This window comes from Sarcophilus harrisii, chromosome 4 (genome assembly GCF_902635505.1).
Source record: "Sarcophilus harrisii chromosome 4, mSarHar1.11, whole genome shotgun sequence".
NCBI classification, from domain to species: Eukaryota; Metazoa; Chordata; class Mammalia; order Dasyuromorphia; family Dasyuridae; genus Sarcophilus; species Sarcophilus harrisii.
In genome coordinates this window covers 283772171-283785249 of record NC_045429.1, presented here as the reverse complement: position 1 = coordinate 283785249, position 13079 = coordinate 283772171, and the positions used below count along the sequence as shown (strand labels likewise).

At 39.3% G+C, this 13079-nt stretch overlaps 1 protein-coding gene across 4 annotated transcripts in view; it reads left to right on the top strand.

The window, feature by feature from the left end:
- The window catches only part of ITPR3 (inositol 1,4,5-trisphosphate receptor type 3), a 145223-nt gene that overhangs the window by 73925 nt on the left and 58219 nt on the right, over window positions 1-13079 (top strand). For all 4 annotated transcript variants that reach the window (XM_031965057.1, XM_031965056.1, XM_031965055.1 and 1 more), the window contains 7 exons: window positions 6601-6747; window positions 7334-7429; window positions 8961-9011; window positions 9276-9418; window positions 10099-10198; window positions 10315-10475; window positions 12374-12515. In XM_031965057.1, the coding sequence (XP_031820917.1) occupies window positions 6601-6747; window positions 7334-7429; window positions 8961-9011; window positions 9276-9418; window positions 10099-10198; window positions 10315-10475; window positions 12374-12515 (840 nt within the window). The remainder of the gene's footprint in view (window positions 1-6600; window positions 6748-7333; window positions 7430-8960; window positions 9012-9275; window positions 9419-10098; window positions 10199-10314; window positions 10476-12373; window positions 12516-13079) is intronic.

Genomic DNA, 13079 nt, shown 5'->3' with positions numbered 1-13079 from the left:
GCAGCACACTTTTTAAAAAAATTTAATTAATTAATTATTTATTTTATTTAATAGCCTTTTATTTACAGGTTATATGTATGGGTAACTTTACAGCATTAACAATTGCCAAACCTCTTGTTCCAATTTTTCACTTCTTACGCCCCCACCCCCTCCCCCAGATGGCAGGATGACCAGTAGATGTTAAATATATTAAAATATAAATTAGATACACAATAAGTATACATGACCAAACCGTTATTTTGAGTAGCACACTTTCTTCACTATTTGCATTCCCCCCCCCCCGTTCTCCCCCATCTTTCCCTTCCCAATCTTAGTTCATTGTTTCTTCACTTCATTCTCCCTGGTCCTGTTCTCCTTTCTTATTCCTCTAGCTCTGCTTTCTGGGGCTGCCCTTCCTTTCCCATCATCCCAGCTCCATCCTACCTAACTCATTTTATAGATGAGGAAATTGAGGTAAACAGAGTAAAGTGATTTGCTCAAAGTCACACAATTAGTAAACATCTGTGTTTGCATTTGAATGCAGGTCTTCCTTGTCAGGCCTACTACTTTATCTGCTGAGCTACCTAGTTGCCTTTTTTTTTCCCCCCTCTAGTCCTTTTTCTAAACAAGTTTTCTATGTTTTGGGGCCTCTGTCTTTTTTCTTTGTCCTTTGTCTTTCTACTTTCTTCTGTTTCCCTCAACAAGGAGCTTATATCATCATCTTATGCCTTTTGCCCTATGCTTTCTGTGGCAGAAAGTACCCTCTCCCAAATGTACAATGGATTTGATGGCAACTCTTCCCAGATGAGAAAGAAGTAATCATAATGGAAACTAGACTTCAGATATACTTCTGAGCTAAGAGAGTTTTATTTGACAAGTGGGTGAGGTGATAGTTCTTCCAGGAGAGTCCCAGAAGCATAAATTATTCAGGAAGGGGAGTAGTCATGAATAAGGAGGAAAAAAAATAGAAACTTTTTAAAAGAAATTATCTCATACAGCAGAGTGAATTGATTGAAAGATAAATAAAAAATAATACAAAAAGGAAGCCAGATGCTTAGTAATTGTAATGCCCAATTTTGGCCGCTGAAAAGAGATGAGGAACCAATTTTATCCTTTTGATAGAGAGGTAAGGGACTATGGGTACATAATAGTGTATATACTGCCAAACAAAGTTATTGGATCTGTTGGTTTTGCTTAATTGTTTTTCTTTGTTCCAAAAGACTCTGTTGGGAGTGATGACATATTCATAATTGACTGTGATGTAAAAACAAAAAAAGTTAGCAAAATGTTTAAATAATGAAATTGATGGAGGCGTTTGGGAGCAGCCATTAGAAAAAAAAATTTCAAAGAACAGAAAGAAAAGAGAAAGCCTAATTCAGGGGAATTTAGGGGATTTTCTTGGCAGGATGACACCACTAAGTTAGGATTCAGGGTAGCTATGAAGAGAGTTGACTTAAAAGTGGAACACAAGAATAAACCCAAGTAACCTGAGAATTCAGGCCAAAGGAATAAAACATTTGTGAAATCTATTTGATAGTCTGGAAAAGGTGCCTGATTGATGAACTAAATTTTAACAAGCTAGTGTAAATAATTAACACATTCTATTACAATCACACTTTCATCACTTCTCCCATCCCAGGTGGGTACACATTGCTGTTAGCCTCTTGGTTCTGACCTTTCTGCTTTGCAGAGGCTTCGTTGTCTTTTTTTTTTTTTTTAATTATAGCTTTTTATTTACAAGTTATATGCATGTGTAATTTTTCAGCATTGACAATTGCAATATCTTTAGTTGCAATTTTCTCCCTCCTTCCCCCCACTCCCACCCCCAGATGTCAGGTTGACCAATACATGTTAAATATGTTAAAGTATAAGTCAAATACAATATAAGTATACCTGTCCAAACAGTTATTTTGCTGTACAAAAGAGTCGGACTTTGAAATAGGGTACAATTAGCCTGTGAAGGAAATCCAAAATGCAGGCAGACAAAATATAGGGATTGGGAATTCTATGTAATACATACAATTCTATGTAGATTGGGAAATCTACTATGTAGAATATGTAGTTCATTCTACATATGAACTATGTAGGTTCATAGTCATCTCCCAGAGTTCTTTCGCTGTATTATTCTTACAGAACAATAATATTCCATAACATTCACATACCACAATTTATTCAGCCATTCTCCAATTGATGGGCATCCACTCAGTTTCCAGTTTCTAGTCACTACAAAAGGGCTGCCACAAACATTCTTGCACACACAGGTCCCTTTCCTTTCTTTAAGATCTCTTTGGGATATAAGAGGCTTCCTTGTCTTGGTGAAGGTCTCTTCTATCTCCAAATTTATAATCTCTATGTTTTTTAAGTGGGGCAGCTAGGAGATACAGTGCATGAAGTGCTGGGCCTACTAAAAGGAAGACTTATCTTCCTGAGTTCAAATTTGGCCTCTCACTTACTAGTTGTATGCCCCTGGGCAAGTCTTAACCCTATTTGCCTCAGTTTTCTCATCTGTAAAATGGGCTAGAGAAGGAAATGGCAAACCACTCCAGTATCTCTGCCAAGAAAACTTCATATGGGGTCATATAGAGTCAGACATAACTGAAGTGACTAAATATGAACTCCAGAACAGGATTGGGAAGGGATATAACCAGTGATATTGTTGCCCAGGAGTTTCAGATAGTATGGTTTCCAGACAGTGGGAAGAAAAAGGAGAATTCAGTAGTCCAGACCTTCTGTCATAAGACATCTTTTTCATGCTCTGGGGTCAGAGGATCTTGGGTATTTATAGGAAGAAAAGGATCCTTTGCTTAGCCCAGTCTGGTTTATTTCCCATAAGGTCCCAGGCAGAGAAGCTCAATCACCTGGGAGACTAGAAGTTTCTCTGTCATAGAAAATTTCCAAAAATAGAAGGGACCAGGGAAAAGGCTGGGTAGAACAGAAGGGGTCCCAAGCAGTAGGAGGGGAATGGGTAGGTAACCAAAAGCCTGTTGGACAAAAAAAGCCTAGAAAAACATAGACCCTGTAAGGAATACACAAATGACTCATAAATGGTCTTTATTCTCAAGAAACTGACAGTCCGTTGTTGGGAAGAAAGTATGCTCAGAAACGTCCACAATACATTTGACAGAAAGTGATTAGTGTTATAAGAAAAGTACAGACAATGCTGTGTGAATTTTGACAACAGTGAGATCACTCTTGGGAAGGAAGGCTTTGGAAGAAATAAGCCATTTGAGCTGAGTTTTGAATGACCGAAGAGAATATAAAATGTTCAGTATATTTGGAAAATTGTGACTAGTCCAGTTTGGCTGGATTCTAAGGTGCATAAAGGGAATTAGCATTAGGCAGACATTTATTTATTTTTATTTTTAAAATTTTTGATTGATGTTAAACTTAAATATAACCCCCCTCCCCAAAAAAACCACAACACAAAAAAGATGATTCAATATGAAACTATGAATTAATATTATACATAATTTTCAAAACTATCCTGCTTTTCTGTGCTTATTTGTTCTCTGCTGCACACACTTTTCCTTTCCTCCCTCCCCATGCCACACTATAGGCTATCATTACACACACATACCCACACACACATACACAAAACCATACTATACATACTTCTATTTATTATACTTTTTTCTGGAGGTAGATAACATCTTCATTCATAAGTCTTTTGTAGTTGATTTGAATATCAATATATTCAAAATAATTTATTCATAATTATTATTGCAACAATATTGCTATTGCTGTGACATTTTCTTGATTCTGCTCATTTTGTTCTTCATTATGGGATTTTTTTTCTTGAAAGTAGTCTATGTTTCCCTAAAATCATAATTTCTTTATTTTTTAAAAATTTTTTACTGAGGCAATTGGCTGTCAAGTCACTTGCACAGGGTCACACAGCCACTAAGTGTTACGTGTCTGAGGTCAGATTCGAACTCAGGTCCTCCTGAATTCAGGCTGGTGCTCTATCAACTACACCAAGTAGCTGGCCCTCAAATAATCATTTCTTACTGCACAATCATGTTCAGCAACTTGTTTAGCTATTCCCCAATTGATGGGCATCCCCTCAATTGGCAGTTCTTTTCCACTATAAAGAGAGTTGCTAATAAATATTTTAGAACATACAGGTTCATTTCCTTTGCCCCCTTCCAGATCACCTTAGAAAATAGACCTGATAGGAGTTTGCTGAGTTGAAGGTTAAACACAGTTTTATAACTCTTTGAGCATAATTCCAGATTACTCTTCCAAAACAATTAAATCACTTTATACACAGATATTTATTAAGTGCCTACTATATGCATAGTATTATACTAGTCCCCAGGGAAGATACAAGGTTTAAATAAGACAGTCCTTGTGGAACTCTATAAATAACTGTAACAATTCACATAAGTACATTACAAAGTTATAAAACAAAATATATTGAAGTTGCAGATTCATAGATATACAAACTTAAAACATAAGTTATATGTTATAGACCTGGGCAATATTTTATAACAGCAAATTACAGTTACAAGTGGATGATAAACTACAATTTCAAAAAAGTTTGAAAATATTTTGTACACTTGTCAGTTGAAGTCAGTTGAAGAGGAGAAATGTTATTCTAGTCCATATATTTGGACTTTTGCACAGACATCTCTCATGCTCCAAGTATAATTCTCAATGCTCCTCACAAAATTTGTGGTTTACTTCAAAACTCAGCTCAAATGCCACCTCTTCCCTGAGTGCCAGCTGCTAGTGCCTCCCCTACCAAATTTCCTTGTACTTATTTTGCAGTAAGCTTGTTGAAGGTGGGGCCTTTGTATCTTAATTCCCTACCACGATGCTTGACACATAGTAGGTACTTAATAAGTGTTTACTGGATTGGATATCAGAAAAGGCTTCTTGGAAAGAGGAGTTGAGTTGGCTTTTGCCATGCCGAGGGAGGGTGGGACGGCATTCCAGCCAAAGGTAAAAGCACCTTTACAAAAGTGCTGAGGCTGAAGAGCATAGGACCTCTTTAGAGGCCAGAAAGTCCTTCAGTTTGGTTGGAAGATAAAGGTGTGAATAGGGCTCAGAGTTGTTTTAACTTACATTTCTCTAATTATTGTTTGCTTAGAGCATTTCTCCTATGACTTGGTAGCTTTGATTTCTTCCTAGGAGACTTAACCAGATCTGTTTCTTAGGAAGATTAGTTTGGCATTAACATGAAAGACATTGAATTTTAAAATGCACAGAAGAAAATAGAATATACTGGTAGGATCATAGCAATTTTATCACTATTTTATTAAATAACGATAGATCTGTTCTCTCTATACTATATATCTATCACAGTCTATTGGAATTGAAAAAGAATAGGAATGAGAAGAGCTCTAGAAAACTTGTAATCCTCTAATTTGAGGGGATAGCAATGAGGACCAGGGCCATCATGCTAGCAGTAGGAATAGAAGAGAGGGGAGAGATGTGAATGCAGAGGTGAATTCAATAGAATTAACAACTGATTTGATGTGGGGAATGAGGGAGAAAGATCTGTCAATTGGTCAAAGATAATAGCAAAATTTAAAACATGAGAGACAGAATAAACATAGAAAGGTGGGTTAGGATCAAAGCATGGAAGGCTTCAAATACTGAGCTGAGAAGTTTATGCCCCACAGACTTTCTCATGTTGTAGAACATGTAGTTCTCATGTGCAGTTTTTTTATCTCTTCCTCCCTCCCTCCCTCACTTCCTCTCTTCCTCCCTTCCTTCCTTCCTTTCTCCTTCCCTCCCTCCCTTCTTCCTCCCTTCCTCCCTCTGATGAATGGGTCTTGTTTTGAAGAAGCTCATTGTGTTCATTTCTGGTCCTTATGGTTTCAGAAAATTAATAGACTGAAGAATGTCCAGAGGAAGACAATGAGGATATTTTAGGACCTTGATACTGTGACGTATGAATATGAGTGGAAGGAACTAGGGATGTGTTTAACCAGAAGAAGAAAAGATTCAGAAAGAGCACAATAGCTGCTTTCAAATATTTGAAGGGCTGATGTGTGAAAGAGGGAATACATTGGTTCCCAGAAGGCAGAAAGGGGAGCAATGGATGAAAATTGTGAAGAGACCACATTAAGTTTGGTATTGGGAAAAGCTTCCTCATAGGTAGAACTTCCCCCAAGTGCAAGAGACTGTCTAAAGTGTTGAAGGGTAGAAACAGCTAGATGGCATAGTGGATTGAACAGTGGTCCTAGAGTTAGGAGGACCTGAGTTCAAATCTGCCCTTAGACACTTAACACTTACTAGCTGTATGATCCTGGGCAAGTCACTTAACCCCAATTGCCTTCCCCCCCCGCAAAAAAAAAGCATTGGTCAGTCTACCTCCTTAGTGGTCTTCAACTAGAAGCTTGGGGACCACTTGTTTAGTAGGTCTATAGAGGGCATTTTTTTGGGGATGAGGTAGTCTCTGAGGTTATTTTCTGATTCTAATATTCTGTGATTCTATGAAGCATAGGGGAAAAAATTCTCAGACCATGAACTAAATTATAGAAGCCACAGCCTTTTCCTCAGGGATTCACTTGCAGCAAGAAGGCTTCATGGTTGAAACCCTTTGGATCTATCCCATAAAACAACCCTGAACTCCACTTTGAGCCTTTCTTCTTTCCCCCTTCTTATTTGCAGGGAGATGTAGTGCGTTTGTTCCATGCTGAACAGGAGAAGTTTCTAACATGTGATGAGTACAAGGGCAAGCTACAGGTGTTTCTCCGTACCACCCTGCGCCAGTCTGCCACTTCAGCCACCAGCTCCAACGCACTTTGGGAGGTGGAGGTGAGATCCTGAGGATGCAGTTCCTCAGAACCCCAGAGCCCAGTTCCTGACATTCATACTCACTAATTTGACCACCATATTGTTTGTGTAAACTTCCTTTAATGTAAAACATGTCCATACCAGTTGTTATTGTTGTTTTAACCCAAGAACCCCAATTCTATCTTGAACCCCTAGCTCCTGAGGCCAGACCAATACTCTTAATCTTTTCTAGCTCCAGTTCTTGAATCATTACTCCCTTTCCATAAAGTTTTCTCTAGCCCTTACCTCCATTATCAGCACTTTGAACCCCATCTCCCCACTCTAATCTGCAACCCCTCTCATTTCTCAAACTCTAGGTCCCTGACTCCTAATATTTCCATTTCTTCTATAATCCTATAGGAAAAAAGCTAATATCTTCCAAATCACTAGGTCTAGCTCTTCCAGGAGCCCCAGGGATAGGAGTGGAGTGTCTAAGTTCTTTGAGGTCACCCTCTTCTGCCCGTTCCAGCCTTCACTTGTAACTTGTTCTTCTTGGGCTTATATTTTCCCACTCCCCTTGGATCTGAGCACACCTTGACATTTCTCAGTTTCTATGATTCTCTCTTAGGTTGTGCATCATGACCCCTGTCGTGGAGGGGCTGGTCACTGGAATGGCTTGTATCGCTTCAAACACCTAGCCACAGGCAATTATCTGGCAGCAGAGGTGAGGACAGGAGACTGAGATGCGTTGACGTTGTATGTCTTTACATGTATGTTTGTATAAACGTAAAAACATTTGTGAACACAGATTTGAATATATGCATGAATTTATATGTGTGTTTAAGTATTCTGGCATATGTACATAAGTGATACACACACATGCATATAAAACAGCTTAGAATTGTGTGCATATGCTAATATACCTGTATATGTGCATTTTTTAAAATTTTTATTTAATAGCCTTTTATTTACAGGATATATACATGGGTAACTTTACAGCATTAACAATTGCCATACCTCTTGTTCCAATTTTTCACCTCTTCCCCCCCCTCCACCCCCTCCCTAGATGGCAGGATGACCAGTAGATGTTAAATATATTAAAATATAAATTAGATACACAATAAGTATACATGACCAAAACGTTATTTTGCTGTACAAAAAGAATCAGACTCTGAAATATTGTACAATTAAGCTGAAGGAAATCAAAATGCAGGTGTGCATAAATATAGGGATTGGGAATTCAATGTAATGGTTTTAGTCATCTCCAGAGTTCTTTTTCTGGCATAGCTAGTTCAGTTCATTACTGCTCCATTAGAAATGATTTGTTGATCGTTGCTGAGGATGGCCAGGTCCATCAGAACTGGTCATCATATAGTGTTGTTGAAGTATATAATGATCTCCTGGTCCTGCTCATTTCACTCAGCATCAGTTCGTGTAAGTCTCTCCAGGCCTTTCTGAAATTATCCTGTTGGTCATTTCTTACAGAACAGTAATATTCCATAATTTTCATTGTATATGTGCATTTTAAATATATGTGCATACCTGTATGTGTTATGAAGGAATATGGGGGAAGAAACCTGGGAGAAGATTTCTGTAGTTCTTGGGTTCTCTCTTACTGCTCTGCCTTGTTAGGGTGTGGTGTGTGGAGGGGAGGATTGGGAGGAAGTTGGGGGAGTAAGCTTATTACCTGTATGAACACGGGCAGGTCCATTTCCCTCTTTAGGCCACAGTTTTCTCATCTGCAAAATCGGGGTTTAGATTAGATGATCTCCTAAATCTCTAATTTCTTTTGGAAGTAGGAAGTTAGTATTTAGGCTGACAGCTATGGCTTAAAATATGTGAGAATGAGGAAACACCTATCTTATCCCTGGGGATTTGTAGATATTTTCTCATCTTCTATTCCAGGGTGGTTTGGGCATTGTTTGGTGCTTTAAAAAAGTCCTTTGTAGGCCTAACTGGAGGTAGTACAGTACATAGAGTATTGGATTTAGAATCAGAAGAGAGATCTGATTTCTAAATCTGCTTGAGACACTTACCAGCTTATAAATTGGGCAAGTTGCTTAGCCACTTTCAGTTTCAATTTCCTCATCTATAAAATGGGGATAATACTAGCATTCATCTCCCACGATTGTGGGGATTAAGTGAAAACATACGTGAAAGTGCTTTGCAAACCTGAAAATGCTAGATAAATACTAGCTATTATTTCACTGAGCTTGATAGAGCAGACCAGTTAATATTCTTTGTTCTTTTTCTAGGAAAACCCCAGCTACAAGGGTGATTCAGGAGAACCAAAAGCTACAGGAACTGTAAGTGGCTTTTGGAGGGCAGGGACCGTCTTCTTATATTTAGTTTTGTGTAGATAGTAGGTGCTTAATACATGTTTGTTAGGTAATTGGAGTGTAAGTGTAAAGGGCTTCCACAGACAGGGATTTGGATCAAGCAGCCAGAAGCTGGAAGGAAGCTCTAGACCCCCTGAAGTAGTGGGTACAAGAGGAGGCTAAAAAGTCTCAGAAGCTAATGCTGATGGAGGCGGGAAGGGTGGAGGTCTCAGGAGGTCCTATTTCCCTTAGGCATCCCAGGGAAGAACTGGTCGAAGAAATGCTGGCGAGAATATCAAATACCGACTTGTGGCTGTGCCCCACGGGAATGATATTGCTTCCCTCTTTGAGCTCGATCCCACCACACTCCAGAAGACTGATTCTTTTGTGCCCAGGTTTGCCTTCCTCACTCACTCTGTCCCTCTCACTCCTGACCTGAGAGGAGGATCCCAGCACTATCATAAGACTATAGATCTAGAGTTGGACCTTAGAGTCATGTCTGAAGCCATCATCTTACTGATGAGGAAATTGGGGCCCAGAGCCAAAGTGACTTGCTCAAGGCCGTACAGCTAGTACACTCTCAATGCCCTGTACCAGGGCCAGTTTACATTGAAGTCTTTGACTTCAAGTCCAGCACTGTACACTAGAGAAACAGGGCAAAGAAGGTATGTATGGATAATGGTGCTTCTTCAAAGATGATGGAACATCCCTTACCCTGTGTCTTCTACCTGGTGTGTTATATGTGATGTTTGTTTAGGCCTGAGAGTGGGTTCTAGTATTACCTCTGTCACCAAGTAGTTGTGTCACCTTCAGGTCATTTCCATTCTCCAAACCATTCTCTGTGAGACAGGATTATAATACCTATGATACCTCACTGTACACAGGGCTTTTTAGAAAATTAAAAATTGCTGGACAAGAGGGAGATTATATCATGGCCTACCACTTCTTTGCCACGTTGCATCTCCCCTCATCCCATGAGCCTCTGCCCAGTTCCCAGGTATCCTCGGACCATTAGGTGACCACTGACCTCTCTATGACTCATAACCTTTGTATGATCCCAAACTCTCTGTGGCAGAAACTCCTATGTCCGCCTGCGCCATCTCTGTACCAATACTTGGATCCAGAGCACAAACGTCCCCATTGACATAGAGGAGGAGCGGCCCATCCGACTCATGGTACCTTCCAGCCCCTCAGGACAGTGGAGAGGGAGGGAAGAAGGGAAAGGGATAGAGAAAGGAGAATGGCTGTTGAGGGGAGGTTATGGGATTAGGCTAACCCCAGGTTGTTGCAGCTGGGCACCTGCCCCACCAAGGAAGACAAAGAAGCTTTTGCCATCGTCTCTGTGCCCGTCTCTGAGATCCGAGACCTTGACTTTGCCAATGATGCCAGTTCTATGTTGGCCAGTGCTGTGGAGAAACTCAATGAGGGTTTCATCAGCCAGAATGACCGCAGGTAGCCCCCTTGGGCATGTGGGTTATCAACTGATTGTCTTCTTAAGTAGTCAGTGAGATCAGTGTCTTTGTCCCTAAAATCATCCTTAATGGATTAATGGAGTTTATAAAATTGAGGATTTCTTAATTTATTTAAGAGATGGGAATATTTAGTCTGAGAAAGAGAAAACTCTTCAAGGAACACAATAACTGTTTTCAAATATTTTAAGGCCAGCCCCATAGAAGGTAAATAATTAGATTTGTTCTGTTTATCTTTAAAGGGCAGAACAGGGAAATATGAGGTTGGGTGAGTTGCAGAGAGGCACATTTAAGTTGAATATAAGTGTAGCAGGGATAATCAGGGAATCCCCTTGAGCAGGAAATTGCTGAACCAGCTCTTACTTGCTTAAGGGAGCCAATTGTTAAATATTCAGTGTTAGCATTTACATCTCAGAAAAAAGCATATGCTGTAAGTTGATTTATTGTTTTGCTGATTTTCTATATTTAGGAAAATTAATGCAGATTAATCTTAAAAGTCTAGGGTTGTTTTTGAAGGACACTTACTTGTTAAAAATTTGCCAGTATCCTAGAATCATCTTTGATTCTAACTTCTTCCTTAACCTCCCATATCCAATCATCTGCCTCTATTGTGAGAATTATAGATTTATGAATTATTACCACTTACATGGTTGTTGTTTAGAAATTTAATATTGTCTGAATCTTTTCTTGACAAAAATAGTGGAGTGGTTTGCCATTTCCTTCTCCAAGTCAATTTATAGATTAGGGAAACTAAAGCAAACAGGTTTTTCCTCCAGACTCAGTGTTTTATCCATTGCACCACTTAGCTGTCTTATTTATATGGTAGCAGAGGAGAGAAATCATGGAGCCAGGAAACTTGGCTTTAAGACCTACCTGATACATACTATGTGACTTTGAGTAAGTCACTTGACTTCTCCATAGTAGACTAAGATGATAAATTGCAGAGAAAGTGCTCAAACTTCACTGGTAGAAGGAGTGTTAAGTATCTGAGGCCAGATTTGAACTTGGGTCTTCCTGACTTCAGGACTGGTACTCTATCCACTGCACCACCTAGCTGCCCCAATTCTTCTTTTTAAAAAACATTTTATTTATTTTCCAATTCCAAGTGTAAACACAATTTTAATATTCATTTAAAAATTTTAATTCCAAATACTTCTACCTTGCTTCTTACTGGGATTACACTAATAGTTTCCTAACTGGTCTCTAGGACTCCAGTCTAGCATCACTTGAGCCATTGGGTCTCATGCCCCAGTCTTGAAAATAACATTAGTAATTCACACTTTCCTAGCATTGTATAGTCTGCAAAGCATTGTACTTAGGGTACAGGATCACTAGATTGAAGAAGTTAGAGGCAATCTTATCCAAATACCACCTTCATTTGGAGACATTTTTCTGATTTGCGAGGGGCAGTAAAGCATAATAGATAAAGATCTGGCTTCTGAGTCAGAAAGACCTGAGTTCTATTGCAGTCTCTGAAAAATGCTGGTTATGTGCTTAGAGACTAGAATTACTTAGTTACAAAATGAGAGGAAGGTTGTTCTAGGGAGGGAGAATACCACAAAGAGAGGTGTAGAGGAAAGGCGTGTACAGAATGAGAAAACCCATTTATTTGTGCAGGAAGTTTTGTGTAGGGAACTACTTTGTGTGGTTTGGGAGCTAGAGCTGGAAAGGTAGATTGGGCTCAAACTGTAGAGAGCCTTGAATGCTAGAATTAAGAATTTAAACCTACTTCTGTTGTGTTGCTGGATATTTTCCAGCAGGGATTGACCCCATAGAGATTTATTTTGCTGCTGTGAACAGATCATGAGCTCCATGCTGATAGATTGATTCTGATAGGGAAAAGCACCAGGTATTTCTTAAGCACTTTTAACTTGTTCCTAGATTTGTCATCCAGTTGCTGGAGGATCTGGTCTTCTTTGTCAGTGATGTCCCCAACAATGGGCAGAGCGTTCTAGATATCATGGTGACCAAGCCCAACCGAGAGCGGCAGAAACTGATGCGGGAGCAGAACATACTCAAACAGGTGTGTATCTGTGTTTGTATTTGTATTTAGCTTCTTTGTGAGTCTTCCCCTCCTTGACTCCAAATTTCTCTACAGGATGTAATCCCCAACCTCGAATCCAGGTCTGGAATAGAATATCACATTTCATTTGTAAATCAACCCAGAATGAACTATTTCTCTTCCAAATGCTCCTCTCCTCTGGAAAGAGTGAATAATGCTAGGGATGGGTTTAAGGGAGCAGCATTAGAAGAGTCATGGGATTATAGATGTAAAGCTGGAAAGAATCTCAGAAGACATCTAGTCCAATCCCTTTATTTTACAGATGAGGGAACTGAGAATATTATTCCTGATCAAATCAGGAGCTGATTTGAAACTAGAGCCACTAAGCCCCAAACCAAGTGGTTTTCCATTGTGAGAGTTAAGATTTAAGTAGAGAGTTTAAGATTGATGTTAAAATGAGCATTGTGTTGAAGGATTAGAATTATGAGTAAAGTGAGGAATACAGTTAAGGTTAGACTTAGATGTAATACTAGGCAATGTATTGCCTAGTTGAATAGGCAACTAGGGCCTTTGAAACCTTAGAGT